The 17,796-nt window shown below is 38.7% G+C and overlaps 1 protein-coding gene across 1 annotated transcript in view; it reads left to right on the top strand.

The window, feature by feature from the left end:
- The window catches only part of CAPRIN1 (cell cycle associated protein 1), a 45,580-nt gene extending 28,153 nt beyond the window's left edge, over window positions 1-17,427 (top strand). The window contains exons 12-19 of the mRNA XM_066363482.1: window positions 1,301-1,362; window positions 2,298-2,408; window positions 2,943-3,092; window positions 4,003-4,153; window positions 10,121-10,315; window positions 11,064-11,164; window positions 11,568-11,631; window positions 13,157-17,427. Coding sequence (XP_066219579.1) covers window positions 1,301-1,362; window positions 2,298-2,408; window positions 2,943-3,092; window positions 4,003-4,153; window positions 10,121-10,315; window positions 11,064-11,164; window positions 11,568-11,631; window positions 13,157-13,221 — 899 coding nt within the window. The 3' untranslated portion in view covers window positions 13,222-17,427. The remainder of the gene's footprint in view (window positions 1-1,300; window positions 1,363-2,297; window positions 2,409-2,942; window positions 3,093-4,002; window positions 4,154-10,120; window positions 10,316-11,063; window positions 11,165-11,567; window positions 11,632-13,156) is intronic.
- The last annotated feature ends 369 nt before the right edge of the window (window positions 17,428-17,796 follow it).

The raw sequence follows: 17,796 nt of genomic DNA, 5'->3' as shown, positions 1-17,796 counted from the left end.
ACTAAATATTATCTAGGGCCTTGAGTAAGAGTAGTGCTACTTTATAGTTTTGATGGATAGCACTGGGATTAATTCTTATCTGTTCTGCTCTCTACCTCTTTTTTAGTACTTTATCACTAACATCTTACTTTACCTTTGCAAACAAAATGAAAGCCATTGTTAGAGTTGATTAATGACTACCGGTAAACAGTGTTCACTTGAAAGCTAAAATTTTACCTATCCTTCCCTATGTATAAGGTCTACCGGAAAGTTCTGTTGTTTTTGGAATAAAACAAAATACGAAATTTTCTTACCATCAATAAACTTTATCAAATAATATAATTGCCATTATTATTAATGATTTCTTGCTAGCGTGAGGGCAATTTGTATATCCCATTTTTGAAAAATGTTTTATCTTTTGATGCGGAAAATTGAACCAGTGCTTGTTTGATATCTTCTTCATTTTAGAATTTTTGCCCTTCAAAAAAATTTTGTAAGGACAAAAACAAGTGACAGTCGGAAGGTGCTAAGTCTGGGGAATATGGTGGATGCAACAGACATGCTTCTGTAGCATTTTTTCCTTGTTGAAATTCGTAAAAATTACAGTGGCGTAAATGAACTTTTATCAGTAGCCATGGGTACACTATCGCTTCACACATAAGACTAACGTGAATCAACTTTGTTTTTTTTCTGAAGCTGGAAACAGGGAGACAGTCAGACAGACTCCCGCATGCGCCTGACTGGGATCCACCCAGCACGCCCACCAGAGGTGATGCTCTGCCCACCAGGGGGCGATGCTCTGCCCCTCCGGGGCGTTGCTCTGCCGCGACCAGAGCCACTCTAGCGCCTGGGGCAGAGGCCAAGGAGCCATCCCCAGCGCCCGGGCCATCTTTGCTCCAATGGAGCCTTGGCTGCGGGAGGGGAAGAGAGAGACAGAGAGGAAGGAGGGGGGGGGGGTGGAGAAGCAGATGGGCGCTTCTCCTAAGTGCCCTGGTCAGGAATTGAACCCGGGTCCCCCGCACGCCAGGCCGACGCTCTACTGCTGAGCCAACCGGCCAGGGCCTCAACTTTGTTTTAGTTAATTTGCTATGTCAGTATGTATACATTAAGTGATAAAAATAGAGAGGCACACATGTGCCAAATAAACATGTGCTTACGTGTCGAAACTTGTGATAGAAACGGACAGAACTTTCCGGTAGACCTTTTAATGATCGCTAAAAAGTTTATACAGGATCTGGCTTTTGCTACTAAGTAAAAGTTATTTAGATATCTCTGAAGAAATTTGGCTTTATGTAACAGTATTTTTTGGTTAATTTTGCAGTTCATTCTGAATCTAGACTTGCTCAACCTAATCAAGTTCCTGTACAGCCAGAAGCTTCGCAGGTAAGAGTGATATAAATATTTTTGTAGGATTGTTTTTAGTTCTTGGGTCACTTTCTTAGCTTATGAAAGTCAGTTATGAATTTGATCAGTGTCCAAATCTGGCATGTGAAGCTTTATTTCCATGTTTACATTTATTTATTTATTTAAAGAAAATTTTTTTAACTTGATTTCTCTGAGGTAGGGAGGGAGAGAGACAGGAACATCAAGCTGTTCCTATATGTGCCCTGACTGGGGATCAAACTGGCAACTTCTGTGCTTCGGGACAGTGTTCTAATCAATCGAGCTATTCAGTCAGGGTGATTTTTCTTATGTTTTAAAATTTTTTGATATTCTTGGCCCTGGCTGGTTTGTTCAGTGGTAGAGCATTGGCCCAGTGTGTGGAAGTCCTGGGTTTGATTCCCGGTCAGGGCACACAGGAGAAGCACGCATCTGCTTCACTCTTCCCCCTTCTTGCTTCTCTCTCTCTCTCCCTCCCTCCCTCCCTCCCTCCCTCCTGCAGCCATGGTTCGATTGGAGCGAGTTGGCCCTGGGCGCTGAGGATGGCTCCATGTCCTCTGCCTCAGGTGCTAAGAAGAGCTCAGTTGCTGAGCAACGGAGCAATATCCCAGATGAGCAGAGCATCGCCCCCTATTGGGCTTTCTGGGAGTATCACGGTCGAGGCATGTGTGGGAGTCTGTCTCTGCCTCCCCTCCTCTCTGAATTAAAAAAAAATAGAAGCTTTTATATATCATAATTCTGAAATTTAGTGCAGCTATTAATTACTATTGGTGGGGAACTACATAACTGGACTAGGATTTATTTAAATTTGAGCTTTAGTACTACATTTTTTGCAGTTCTAAGGTTTTATAGTCTGTTTAACAGGTACAATTTAGTTCTGTACGTACTAGAGTTGATTTACAACAGAAAGAAGTTTTAATTTCTTTATTTCTGTGTAGGTTTCTTTGGTTTCATCCACAAGTGAGGGGTATACATCATCTCAACCCTTGTACCAGCCTTCTCATGCTCCAGAGCAACGACCACAAAAGGAACCAATTGACCAGATTCAGGCAAGTTCTATTACCAGGTCATAGAAACTTGATGAGGCGCTTATTCATGAATTGGGCAGAGGTAAATTACTTGTTAACATAGCGATTCTTTTTTTTTTTGGTGACAGAGAGGGACAGACAGACAGGAAAGGAGATGAGAAGCATCAATTCTTCATTGCAGCACCTTAGTTGTTCATTAATTGCTTTTCCATATGTGCTTTGACCAGGGGGCTACAGCAGAACGAGTGACCCCTTGCTCAAGCCAGCAACCTTGGGCTTCAAGCCAGTGACATTTGGTCTCAAACCAGACCCCATACTCAAGCTGGTGAGCTTGTGCTCAAGCCAGCAACCTCAGGGTTTCGAACCTGGGTCCTCTGTGTCCCAGTCTGATGTCCACTGCGCCACCACCTGGTCAGGCGTGACTCTTCTTTTTGGATGCATTGCAGTACAATATTTTTATTTCATGAAATAGTTGAGTTTGTTAATACACATATGGTCGTAGTCTTGGCTTAGTTTAGTTTATCACTAAAGTGCATCTGTTCACTTTGTGTTTAGGCAACAATCTCTTTAAATACAGACCAGGCTACAGCATCATCATCCCTTCCTGCTGCTTCGCAACCCCAAGTGTTCCAGGCTGGGACAAGCAAACCTTTACATAGCAGTGGAATCAATGTAAATGCAGCTCCATTCCAATCCATGCAAACGGTAGGCAGATTAATTCAACTAACATTAACATTAAGTGCCTAGTGTGTATTATCATTATGCTAGAGTTTTAATCCACAAAAAGTCTTTAACTTGGTGCTTGAGTCTGTGTCTACTCTTTAACTACAGTTATTTAATTGAACCTAACCTGATTTTTCTGCTTTCAGAGGTAGCTTTGAGTTTTAGGAGTTACGAGCTCTCGTCTCCTTATTTTACAGTTGCACCCTTTTGATTAACAAAATTTTAAACATGCAGAAAAATAGACCAATGTAGTATTTCTATATAAAGGTTGTTATCTAGATTTAACAGTTGTTTATATTTTGCTATATTTGCTTAATCTTTTATATTACTGAAGTATATTTCAAAGTAAATTTCAGACATGATACTTCTACCCTGGTTCTTCAATAAGCACCTCTAATTTACGGAAATTCTAGAAATTAATTATAGAAATACTATAATCATTGATAAACAGTTAAATCAATGTTCATAGGAAAGTTTAAATTCTTAAAATACTAACTTTTGATTAAAAAAGCAATAAAAATAAAGTAATAATTGAAGTAAATACTCAACTCAAAGTTCAAGTTTTAGAATTAATTTCTGTGATATTTTAACAGAGGTTTGTATCTTTTATAAAGATTGCTCATTTATAATAGCTTTTCCATGGATGCTGATTATGTGTCTTCAGATTTTTTTAATCCTCACGTACACTCTGCTGTAAGCTGTATGGCATACATAGTTTTTCCCATATTGTAGCGCATTAATGGAGAGTTTTGTGTGTGTGTTTGTGTAATGTTTGAGACTTCTGTAAGGCTCTTTTTTATGTTTGAAGTAAAACCAGCATTGAAGTCTGCCATGTTAAAAGTAGGGAAATTATTAGCATAACAGGATGAACTAATCATTTATTTACTTACAGGTGTTCAATATGAATGCCCCAGTTCCTCCTGTTAATGAACCAGAAACTTTAAAACAGCAGAATCAGTACCAGGCCAGTTATAACCAGAGCTTTTCCAGTCAGCCTCACCAAGTAGAGCAAACAGAGCTTCAGCAAGAACAGCTTCAAACAGGTAGGATAATCAGTGTCACTTCCTTGGCTCTTGTGTTCTGAGGCAATTATTGACAGTGTTAGGACAGGTTAGACTTTCGAATGGCTGTATCCAAGAGTGTTAGTTTCAGTACTAGATGTTAGAAATCTTGCATTGCTGATCCTGAGTGAAATTGAGTCTGTATTTGCTGTATGTCAATTATGTACAGTTTTTAGTGGCCTTATACATATTTTCTTTTGGTCAGTGAACTTTCATACTATCCTTTTTTATTACATGATTTTAGTGGAATTAAACTTGTTACTCAGTTTATTGGTAATTTATTGAAGCCTGCTGGTATGATAGTCGGCACTCAGTTACACAGCGTTAGGGAGCAGTAGGAAGTTGATGTGGCCGCATTTTGTGGACTAGGTTGAAACAGAAGTCCTTGTTGGAAAGAATGGTCATAATTTGTCCAGTTATCATATCTGCCACAGTATTAAAGTAGGTAGAGATATTTTAGATGTCTTATATTTGTAACATATGAAATACCCTTTTTTAAGTCTTTGGTTATTTTATTCCTAGGAGTTTAATTGAAATCCGACAACAAACTAGCAAGCCCTGCTAAAATCGTAGGAGTTGGTACTTGATCAGACTGATTTAAGTAACTATGAAATTTTCTTGATAGGCCTGGATCAATATTGTAGATTTCTCAGTACTAAATCCTTACATCTCTCTTTAATACTCAGTAATGCCAAGCAGTAGGGAGGTTAAATCAGTCATATTCTGATAGAAAGTTGTCAGGTATGCTGTGTATGCTCAGCTTCTGAATGATAATTGAGCTTCTTGCTCTTGGGCCCCTTTAATTTTATCATTGTGGAGCAGGTAAATTTGGAGCCTTTAGACATTGTGCTGACATACTTGCTGTTTAGCCATTTTTTTCAGGTGGTATGGTAAAAGTAATTACTATGTATCTTTTGACTTTGTTAATTTTGCCCTTTGTGCCAGTTGATTTCAAACTGTCTTGCTCTTATATTCTACTTTACCAGTTGACTATGAAGTACTTGAGCTAGATAGATAATCTTTTCTTACTATTTTAAGATATGCATGATTTATAAAGATTAACTTCCTAACATTCACAGATATTTTCAGTAAAAAAAGAAATCAGCTCATATACACTTTGCTTATTAAACACCTCTCTACACGAACATTTTAATATGGGCAGCCATCACCTCTTATTTGGACTGTTGCAGTTGTCTCCCTTGACTCTTGTTTTTAGTTCAGTCTATTCTCCACACGGTAGCCAGAGTGATTATTTTAAAATGTAATTGTTCAAAATGCTCTTTAAATTTTAAAATGCTCTTGTTCAAAAACCTTCCAGTGACTTCCCATTTTACTTAGAGAAGAAATCTAAAGTCCTTACCTTGGTTTACAAGATTCTTTATGAAATGTTCCTTGCCCTGATCCTGTTTTACATCCTGTTTTGTTCCTCACGTACCATACCAGCCTCAAACACAGCAAGTTCTCTGTTCTCTTATGGCTTTTACACTTTCTTCCACTAATGTTTATATGGTTTTGTTTCTTGACTTCTTTTAGGTTTGAGTTTAAATATTACCTTATAGAGATTCCCTTCATCACCCTGTCTAAATATATTACACTTACTATAGTCATTCATTTATCCTACTACAATATATTTTAGTCCTTATCATTTATTACCTGATAAAATACAGATTTTTTTTTTTACTCGTATATATTTTATTCACTTACTTTCCTCAATTATTGGGCAAGGCTTGTGTGTTGGTAATATATGTCTAGGACATGTTTGGTTGTTGAGGGCACTCTGATATTTGTTGAACAAATCTGTGTGTCTCATTCCAGAAGTTTTCTTTTGTTATTTTTTTATTTTTATTTATTTTTTGTATTTTTCTGAAGCTGGAAACAGGGAGGCAGTCAGACAGACTCCCGCATGCACCCGACCAGGATCCACCCGGCCCACCCACCAGGGGGCAATGCTCTGCCCATCCGGGGCGTCGCTCTGTCGCGACCAGAGCCACTCTAGCACCTGGGACAGAGGCCAAGGAGCCATCCCCAGCGCCCAGGCCAACTTTTTGCTCCAATGGAGCCCTGGCTGTGGGAGGGGAAGAGAGAGACAGAGAGGAAGGAGAGGGGGAGGAGTGGAGAAGCAGATGGGCGCCTCTCCTGTGTGCCCTGGCCGGGAATCCAACCCGGGACTTCTGCACGCCAGGCCGATGCTCTACCACTGAGCCAACCGGCCAGGGTCTTGTTATTTTTTTAGAGAGAGAAAGAGACAGGAAGGGAGAGATGAGAAGCATCAACTCATAGTTGCAGCACTTTAGTTGTTCATTGATTGCGTCTTATATGTGCCTGACTGGGGGCGAGGGGTCAGGCTGAACCAATGACCTCAGGCTTCAAGCCAGCAACCTTTGGGCTTAAACCGGGGACCATGGGTTCATATCTAAGATCCCATGCTCAAGCTGGTGAGCCTGCTCTCAAGCCGGATGAGCCTGTGTTCAAGCTGGTGACCTTGGGCTTTTGAACCTGGGTCCTCAGTGTCCCAGGTTGATTCTCTACCCACTGTGCCACCACCTGGTCAGGTCAGAAGTTTTATTTTAATTTGATTTTTAGAAAGGAACAAAGGCCTAGCAAAGGTCTTCGGCTATTTTTTATGGAACAGAATTTATGCTTTATAGACACTTGAATAGGAATTCTGGTATTTTAAAATAAAGCCCACAATTCAGTTGTTCTGCTTTGAGTTTTCTTGCAGTGAGTTATTTTTTTTTAATTGATTTTTGAGCTAGAGAGACAGGAAGGGGCGGGGAGAGAGGAAGGAAGAAGAATGAATGAGAAGCATCAACTTGTAGTTGCTTCTCTTTAGTTGTTCATTGATTTTTCTCGTATGTGTCTTGACTTGGAGGCTCCAGCTGAGCCAGTGACCCTTTGCTCAATTCAGTGATCTTGGACTCATGTTGATGAGCCTGTACTCAAATATGGTGACCTCGGGTTTTTGAACCTGGGACCTTAGTGCTCCAGGTTGATGCTCTATCTACTGTACCACCATTGATCATTTATATTGCAGTGAGATTTGACCAAGTTTAATAAAATTCTTACTGACAAAATGACTTTAAAATCCAGTTTTTCTTATTACTTTCTACATGCATACAAATGAGTCTTTTTAGATAGAAAATACTACTTGTATAGTGATATTTGCTTGTAATTTTAAATTTTGGAAATGTAGTAAAAAGTAATCTATGTAGAAAGATCATATTACATAGTGTATTTTGTCTATTACATAGTTCAAAAAGAAGTCATGAGGCCCTGGCTGGTTGGCTCAGCGGTAGAGCGTCGGCCTAGCGTGCGGAGGACCCGGGTTCGATTCCCGGCCAGGGCACACAGGAGAAGCGCCCATTTGCTTCTCCACCCCTCCGCCGCACTTTCCTCTCTGTCTCTCTCTTCCCCTCCCACAGCCAAGGCTCCATTGGAGTAAAGATGGCCCGGGCGCTGGGGATGGCTCTGTGGCCTCTGCCTCAGGCGCTAGAGTGGCTCTGGTCGCAACATGGCGACGCCCAGGATGGGCAGAGCATCGCCCCCTGGTGGGCAGAGCGTCGCCCCTGGTGGGCATGCCGGGTGGATCCCGGTCGGGCGCATGCGGGAGTCTGTCTGACTGTCTCTCCCTGTTTCCAGCTTCAGAAAAATGAAAGAAAAAAAAAAAAAGAAAAAGAAGTCATGACCCCCTTTTCTTTCTATGCATTCTCTAGCTTTTTTTCTTTTTTTTTTTAAGTGAGAGGAAGGGAGATAGATTCCTGCACGTACCCCGACTGGGATCTACCTGGCATCCCCTGTCTGGGGTAATGCTTAAATCAACTGAGCTATCCTCAGCACCCGGGTCTGATGCTCAAACCAATTGTGCCATAGGCTGGAGAGGGAAAGAGAGAAGGGGGAAAGGAAGGGGGAGAAAAAGCAATGGTAATTTTTCATGTGTGCCCTTACTGAGGATCGAACTCAGGACATCTGCACATTGGGCCGATGCTGTATCCATCCACTGTACCAACTGGCCAGACTCTCAGGCTTTTTTAAAATTGCAAAATAGCATTCTGAGTACTAATGTACTTGGGGTTTCTTGAGGATATAAAATAGATTAGGTAGAGGTCTTTAGAGTCAAATCACCTTTTACTCTGCCTGAGTATGGGAAATATGGACTGACTAGAGAGGCTGCTGTTTTTGTTCCAGTGGTCTCTCTACCTTCCTCACCTTCCAAAGGTACAGTTAGCACCCTGTTTTTTGCTTGCCGTGAATTATGGACAGTGGCATAATACCAGATACGTACCTTGGTATTTAACTTTTGAAAATTTCTGGCTTCCCCTTTAGGGAAGGGAGAAAGGTGGGGTGCAAGATAGTGGGCCTTCTAGGACCTTCCTTTCACTTTACCTGGCTGCATGCTAGTGTGAGTACCATTTAACTGTCAACAAAGTGGCTATAACTCAAAAGTACTTGAAATTAATCAGGAATTAGAGAGATATAAATTGAAGGCCTCTGCTGGTTTATCTTGGTAATTTACTGAATAGTCTATACCAGTGGTCCCCAGCCTTTTTTGGGCCACGGACTGGTTTAATGTCAGAAAATATTTTCACAGACCGGCCTTTAGGGTGGGACGGATAAATACACAAAATAAAATTATGCGACCGGTGTAAAAACTATGGTATTTTTTTTATTTTATTTATATATTTTTTTTACAGAGACAGTCAGAGTGAGGGATAGACAGGGACAGACAGACAGGAACGGAGAGAAGCATCAATCATTAGTTTTTCGTTGCGCATTGCAACACCTTGGTTGTTCATTGATTGCTTTCTCATATGTGTCTTGACCACGGGCCTTCAACAGACCAAGTAACCCCTTGCTTGAGCCAGCAACCTTGGGTCCAAGCTGGTGAGCTTTTGCTCAGACCAGATGAGCCCACGCTCAAGCTGGCGACCTCGGGGTCTCGAACCTGGGTCCTCAGCATCCCAGTTCGACGCTCTATCCACTGTGCCACCGCCTGGTCAGGCGGTATTTTTAAATATAATTGTCGTACTTAGAAGACAAGCGTCAAGAGTGAGTCTTAGATGGATGTAACAGAGGGAATCTGGTCATTTTTTTTTAAAAAAAAACATCATTCAGACTTAAATATAAATAAAACGGAAATAATGTAAGTTATTTATTCTTTTTCTGCAGACTGGTACCAAATGGCCCACGGACTGGTACCGGTCTGCGGCCCGGGGGTTGGGGACCACCGGTCTATACCATATAGCTGCTTGGCTGTGGGAACATGATTTTTTGTTTTCACTAAATACTGTGGGATATTTAAAAGAAAAAGAAAACTTCAGTTACTAAGGAGATTTATAATGAAAATAAGTAATTAAATGATATGAAATGGTAATTGTACTGTTTCTGTATGTAAGATCTTTTGAATTATTTTAGGTCTTTTGTGCTAATAGGCAAATGCCTCTCAGAAGATGTTTAATAAAATAGCCTTTCACATCATTTGGGAGGATAGAATTTTGTGTTCTCACAGTTGCATGCTTTCAACGGTTTGGAATTGTTGGAGAATTTTATTTTATTTAAATGGGTAGGAGAAAAACAGGGACTTACTAATGTATAGTTAACGCTATTTTTAATATGAAAATTTATTTAAACACAGAATTAATTTTTTTATTTTTTATTTATTCATTTTTAGAGAGGAGAGAGAGACCGAGAGAGAGGAGAGAAAGACAGAGAGAGAAGGGGGGGAGGAGCCGGAAGCATCAACTCCCATATGTGCCTTGACCAGGCAAGCCCAGGGTTTCGAACCAGCGACCTCAGCATTTCCAGGTCGATGCTTTATCCACTAAACGCAGAATTAAACTTTGAGGAGATTGTATAAGATACTTCTTAAACCAGAGAGCACATGGGAGAACAAATTTTAATGAACTATGTGTAATATGTGTGTAATTTTTTTCCTCTTTTTTATTATCCCAGTGGTTGGCACCTACCATGGTTCTCAGGACCAGCCCCATCAAGTGACTGGTAACCACCAGCAGCCTCCACAGCAGAACACTGGATTTCCCCGTAGCAGTCAGCCCTATTACAACAGTCGTGGTGTGTCTCGTGGAGGCTCTCGTGGTGCTCGAGGCTTGATGAATGGATACAGGGGCCCTGCCAATGGATTCAGGGGTAAAAACAACACCAAGTTCACATTCTTTTCTGATTTAGGGAAGATAGATGTCTCTGCATTAGCTTCTTATATACAATTTAAACATTTTTAGTATATTTTGATAGACATTTAAATTGGCAATGAGTTTCTTGGTATGTGTTACATCCATGTCTATCACTGTCCTCTGCTTTCTATTTGTCATCAGAGCTTATGGAGATTATTTTGGTTGTTTTTTGTGTGTGTATGTACATAATGGGTAAAAATTTCATCGTCTAGCACAGGGGTCGGGAACCTTTTTGGCTGAGTGAGCCATGAATGCCACATATTTTAAAATGTAATTCCATGAGAGCCGTACAACGACCTGTGTATATTACGGATTATCCAGTAAAAATTTGGTGTTTGTCCCGCAGGACAGCTGTGATTGGCTCTAGCCACCCACAACCATGAACATGAGCGGTAGGAAATGAATGGATTGTAATACATGAGAATGTTTTATATTTTTAACATTTTTTTTTTAAAAGATTTGTCTGCGAGCCAGATGCAGCCATCAAAAGAGCCACATCTGGCTCGTGAGCCATAGGTTCCCGACCCCTGGTCTGGCACAATTAATAATGCTCATAGAAACCTGTAAACAGATGGGTCAGGATAGGAAATTAGAAATTAGTTTGAATAACTGCATGGTTTATAATTTTTTACTTCTTCCCTTGGTCAGTAAGAAAGTAAACATTCCTTTTGAAGATAAAATTATTTTCTTGTCCTAAATTTTAGGAGGATATGATGGTTACCGCCCTTCATTCTCTAACACTCCAAACAGTGGTTACACACAGTCTCAGTTCAGTGCTCCCCGGGACTACTCTGGCTATCAGCGGGTAGGTAAAGTTTTAAAATCAAAACCTGACCGAAATATACCAATGAAAGCAATAGATGTAGTTTCTTGATGGACCTAAGTAATTTGGGGGCTGATTTTATGCCTCTGTAGAAGATACTTCATTACGGAGAATGATGACTTTTGCTTTTCTTAGCACTCAGTATAGGTATTCATTTAATAGCTTGTTAAAAACAATATCTTTTAAGAGCAGAGAAATAGATCTGATTGAATGTTCTTGAGAATAATTGTACAACAATTACAGAATAACATTTAATTATGAAGTATTGAAATGTTTAAATAAGGAAGAATTCTGTATTCTGCAAGTATTACACTGAGAGTATAGATGGCTAAGGATTTAAAAATTACCTTTTCTTCTCTTCATTACTAACTAGCTTGTCTTTTAGGATGGATATCAGCAGAATTTCAAGCGAGGCTCTGGGCAGAGTGGACCACGGGGAGCCCCACGAGGTAATATTTTGTGGTGGTGATCCTAGCTCCTAAGTGGAGCTTCTGTTCTGGCCTTGGAAGAGCTGTTCATAATCTGCATGTAGGTTACATGTTAGGAATACATTTACCATTTCCAGACTTGTTGCTAGGGATTTAAATGAAATGCTCTGTTTCTAAAATTTATCTTACCCAAATTTAATTTTTTGAATGACTTGCCCTGTTACTATATACTGTCTTGAAAACTAGAACATTTCTCCTCCTCAGAAAAAAAATGTTTTTCCAACTGCAAATTATTTTTCAGGTCCTAAAACCTGCTAAATGTTTTTAGGAAGTACCTACTGAAACATTTTTGTAAGACATTTTTGGAATGAGATTGAACATTTATATAAATTTATTATTCCTTTTTTATTTTTGAAACATGCATATTATATTTTAGGGTCAGAGCCCCTTTAATGGCCAGATTAGCCATGGTTTAATTTAGAGAACCATTTAGAGGTGATAGAACTAATTGAAATTCCAATGCCTTCTGGACCACTATTATATAAATACCCAATTATTTCTGACTTTTAAACAAAATCTCCAAATTCCTAATTGAATTATACCTAAAGATTACAGGTTTTAAGGGGTTTTGGTTTTGTCTATTACTGTAGGAAAACTACTTGATACTGTTTGGGCAGGAAGTCAACCTATGTAAGAATTAGGTAGCATTTCGTATGATCTGAAGTTCTAAATGGTTCTCTTGTTTGAGGGAAGTAAATTGAATAGGTTTCCTCTAGATATTGGCTATCACATGTATAAAATGTATATCAAGGAGGAATTACAAAGTACTTTGATTTTAATGCTAGTCAAAACTGGCCAGCAAAAAGGTGCATTTTAAAAATTAATGGATCACTGGGAAATTATTGACTTGAAGTTTCAAAGGATATTTGCATGTGAATGTGGGTTATGTTCTTTTTCACCTTGTAGCATATTCTATGAAAGTTGAGTTGACTGGTACCTAAAAATCTGTTTTAACAGCATGTAAAAAGTTATTTTATCTGTTACAACTCATTATACAATTTTCAATGTTATGTAGTTTCTTTTTAACAGTTTAGGTAATAAGGTCTGTTTTTCATTCTGGTGCTTTTATTAATTTTGATAGTATGATGTTACCTACTACTGAAATGTAAGCTAGAGTGTACACTAGAATGTAAGCTCCATGAGAGCAGGTACCTTGTCTGTCTTCACTGCTGTATCTATTTCCAACGCCTGATGACAGTGCCTGGCATAGTAGGCACTCAATAAATACTTGTTGAATGAATGAATGAATGAGTACTGGTGGAATACTCCATTAGCTCTACTCCTCTTTTAGCTAGAGAACATAAGCAAATTTGCGCATGACAACTTCCAGGACAGGTGAAACTTGAACACTGAAGAATTGACCTCTTATACCTAATAATGTGGTGAGAAGCTGGCCCACATGCTTCTTGACTTCACATGAAAATCTGCTTGAAGGCAAAACAAATAGTATTTGAAAGAAAAACCAAATGCCATTTTTGTCTTCTAGGTCGTGGAGGGCCCCCAAGACCCAACAGAGGGATGCCGCAAATGAACACTCAGCAAGTGAATTAATCTGATTCACAGGATATGTTTAATCGCCAAAAACACACTGGCCAGTGTACCATAATATGTTACCAGAAGAGTTATTATCTATTTGTTCTCCCTTTCAGGAAACTTATTGTAAAGGGACTGTTTTCATCCCATAAAGACAGGACTACAATTGTCAGCTTTATATTACCTGGATATGGAAGGAAACTATTTTTACTCTGCATGTTCTGTCCTAAGCGTCATCTTGAGCCTTGCACATGCTACTCAGATTCCTCACCCTTGCTTAGGAGTAAAACATAACATACTTTACGGGGTGATAGTATGTCCATAGTTAATCAAAGTGGCTTGGAAAAAGCAAGATTGACTTTTGACATTGGATAAAATCTACAAATCAGCCCTAACATTATTCAATGGTAATTTATAAAAATATTTCCCTTGAAAGGAAGATGGAAGGATGAATGTGGTTTGGCAGAAAAACTGCATTTCACAGCTTTTCCAGTTAAATTGGAACACTGAACATTTAGATGCATACCAAATTACGCATGGGTGCTTAATCACACATATAAGGCTGGCTTCCAGCTTTGACACAGCACTGTTCATCTTCTGGCCAAATGACTGTGGTTAAAAACACATGTAAATTGCTTTTTAACAGCTGATACTGTATAAGACAAAGCCAAAATGCAAAATTCGGCTTTGATTGGCACTTTTTGAAAAATAGGCAACAAATACGGGATGTAATCTGGATGACCGCTTCTGTACTTAATGTGAAGTTTTTAGATACTTTTTGAACACATAACATTTTCTTTGACAATGACTTTGGTAAGGATTGGTATATGTCATTCCTTATGATGCTCATTGTCTATTGCTAATCCTTGGTTCTTGCTATATTGTCACCTAAATTGGTACAGGTACTGATGAAAACCTAAAATGGATAATCATAACACTCTTGGTCATGTGTTTCCCTGCAGACTGAAGGTTTTTAAAAGATAAGGATATCAAACACCTGCTGCTACCACCCTTTTAAATTGCTATCTTTTGAAAAGCACCAGTATGTGTTTTAGATTGATTTCCCTATTTTAGGGAAGTGACAGTCAGTAGTTTCAGTTCTGATGGTATAAAGCAAAACAAATAAAACATGGTTATAAAATTGTATCTTGAAACACTGGTGTTAAACAGCTAGCAGCTTATGTGGTCAACCCATGCCTTGTTAGTGTAAGAAATTTTATGGTCATCTCCAGCAGCTATTTCTATAGTACTTGCACTTATCTTTTGTCTAACCCTAATTGAGTTATCCTTTTCTCATGGAGGTATTTATATTTGAAGTGGTTAGTCCTTCCCTTAGATACATAGGGAGAGGCACAAATTTGATGGAGATTGACAGTTGAGTAATTTATATACTATGTTGGAATATGTGCTAGCAAGTTTGAGCACTAGTCTGTGCCTATGAACTTAATGCTGCTTGTCATATCCCACTTTGACTTCATGGAGAACTAAGCCCACCTATTAAGCAAAGATTACCAAGTTAATGGTATTTTCTGTGCAGAAATTGTTTCATTTTGAGCCTTTTTAGCTAAGGAATTTTTTTCAGTAGGTGCTTCAGCTACTTAAAACACACGCACATATAAAACTATTCTCAAACATTCATTATTAGACAACTGGAGTTTTTGCTGGTTTTGTAACCTACTAAAATGGATAGGCTGTTGAACATTCCACATTCAAAAATTTTGTAGGGTGGTGGGGAAGGGGGGGACATCTTCAATGTTTATTTTAAAATAAAGTAAGTTCTTGACTTTTCTCATGTGTGGTTGTGGTACATCATATTGGAGGGTTATCTGTTTACAATTGTAAATGAGTATTTCTTTTGTTAGCACCTCCCCTTGTGTGCTTTAAATGATGTCTGCCTGGATGTACCACAACCATATGTTAGGTATATTTTAGAGGGGTTAGGTAAAATATTCGTGGTTTATTGGGTAATCCCTAGATATATGCTTACAATTCTCTATATACAACTAAATTTTCCATCTGTGTAGAAAATAATTTCATGACATTTACAATCAAAATTGAAGTAAAGAAGTTCTTTAAACAGTGATCTCTATGAATCAGTTCAGAGGTGGGATGGGGAGAAATGCTTTCTAGATTTCAAAATTCTATGCACTAGTGCAGATGTTGTGAATGTGTAAAGGTGTTAGTTTGATTATTTTCTATGTATGTTTTTTAAATGTTTCTTTTTGAAGTACTATATATTTTTTTGACATTCTACCATGGCAGTCTAAATGTAAACCTTTTATGCCTCAATTCAGACTATATTTTTTAAAGAAGTGCCTCATTGTGGGGCAGAGAACTTTTTGAAAAGTTCCATTAGGTCTGAGTCTTGGTCCTAAGTGTTCTGTATAATATAACTTGTCCTACCTTAGAAGGCCTTTTGTTTGGTCAAATGCATATTTTAGCAGTTGTAAGGAAATGATTGTTACATGTGTTAGTGTAGTTTCTTGGTATATAGCAAGACTCCACACACGAAGACCTTTTGTAAATGCACAGTATCAGTCAATCTCACATAGATAATGAAAGTTTTAAAGGTAGAATGTCATGGATTACCTTGGTTAGGGCAGTTTTATTTCCAGATCCTGACATCTCTGTTGAATATATGGAAGAGATTTTCCTGATCATTGTGTCTTGATACTAAAACAAATATCCTTTAAATATTTTTAATCAGCTTCTATAGTTCTTTTGTCTCCTGTATATGCTACATGGAAGACTTTTCCATTTAAAGGAGACATGAGAATGTGTGTTAATTATCAAGAAGGCTCATTAACTGAGGTGCTCTGTTGACAATTCATAAAATGTGGAAGGTAGTTGAGTAGTCAGCCTTGTAAGTGTTTTAGGAAATTTGTATTGTCCATTTTATTTTCAATAATATATTAAATTAGGGGGAATTGGATACAGGTAAGCACTGAGTTCAAACCCTTCATTTAATCTTTAAGCTTCTGAATTCCCAACTCATTTGAGTTCTTGTTAAGCACTCTTAAGTTTTGTTGACTAAGTTATATTTAAAAGAATCAGTATTACTCTTGAGCTTATCCCTTCTAAAGTGGTAATGGAGAAGGAAAACCTTCAGGAAAATGAAAGTCAATTGTTAGGCTCATCTCTATTCCTTTTCCAATTTTGAATTCTACAAAAATACTGGAAAAGACTAGTGAATGTTTTAAATTGCATTAGATTAAATCATTAAAATCTGATTCCTTACTGTCCTTGAGTGAAGTCTGCTTTAGTTGTATATACCATCCAGCAAAACTATAGAGAAGATGTGCTATAGGCTAGGAGAAAGCTTAAAGCAATCTCTTTGTCAGCCTTGCTGTCTAAGAAGGCTAGACTACTATTTCTCAACAGGTTTTTAATACCTTTAACAGCTGTTCAAAAGTCTAATCCCATGTATAAGACTGACTCTTTGAGTTTAGGTAGTGAAAGACCACCTAATCCAGTGGTTTTCAACCTATCACACTTGGGACTGGTGAAAATAGGAGAATTACTTCAGGGACCACTTAGCCAGAAGTCACACTGAGTATAAGCAACTAAGATCATTGGGTCTGTAATCTTCATACATTAGGGTGGTTAACTCTTGCGGACTGGTGCAAAGTTTCTGGCAGATGAAAAACAGACCTACTCTATTAAAGCCAATTTTAGTGTATTTGTAAGTAATAGTTTAAGTCCTGTGTTTATATTAGGGAGTCATTGTATTAAGCCACTGAACTAAGTCTTCATTTAGAAAATTTGGATAGCTTTTGCCAGACATGCCAAGCAGGGAGCATTCAGTGGTGACAAAATCAGTGGTTCTTGTTTTCACTGAACAGTCTGATTAAAGATTCTGATGTGGTGGCATCATTAAAGTGTAGCAAATGCCATGGTGGAGCAACATGTTGAAGGTAGATTTTAAGGCCATGACTGAGGATATGACTTTCAGGCATCCCCAAACTACGAGCCACATGCGGCCCCCTGAGGCCATTTATCTAGCCTCCCACTGCACTTCTGGAAGGGGCATCTCTTTCATTGGTGGTCAGTGAGAGGAGCACTATATGTAGCGGCCCTCCAACGGTCTGAAGGACAGTGAATTGGCCCCCTGTGTAAAAAGTTTGGGGACCCCTGAATAGGTAAAGATGATCAGGTAAGACTTCATTGAAAGAAGCAATTGAACTAAGACTTGAAGGATGAGGAGTTATAAAGTAGGCAAGAAAGGGAAGAGAAAAGCATGTCCAAAAGTCCAGTCTCCAGTGACAGGGCTATCTGGCTCAAGTGAAAAGAGTACAGATTTAATAGACACTGAAGAAATGTAAGAGCTACTATGGACAACTTGATAATTACATGCCATGTTAAGTTTTGTCCCTTTAAGAATAGTTGGGAATTAAACATTTTTCAATTGTGTGTGTGTGTGGGGAAAAATGGCGCGTCATCTAATAAACACCATTTAAACAGTGTAGTGTTGAGACCAAAATGTACTGGGCAAGAGATGGCTATTAAAGTAGCCCGTGTAGAAAATGAACACAAAGTGAAGGGTGGTGAATGGATTGTACATATTTCTTATCTGTATACTTTGCTGAGTTCTCC

Source organism: Saccopteryx leptura, chromosome 1, assembly GCF_036850995.1.
Source record: "Saccopteryx leptura isolate mSacLep1 chromosome 1, mSacLep1_pri_phased_curated, whole genome shotgun sequence".
In the NCBI taxonomy this organism is placed as follows: domain Eukaryota; kingdom Metazoa; phylum Chordata; class Mammalia; order Chiroptera; family Emballonuridae; genus Saccopteryx; species Saccopteryx leptura.
Note: the sequence above shows the minus strand (reverse complement) of the source record. Positions and strands in the feature narration are given on the sequence as shown.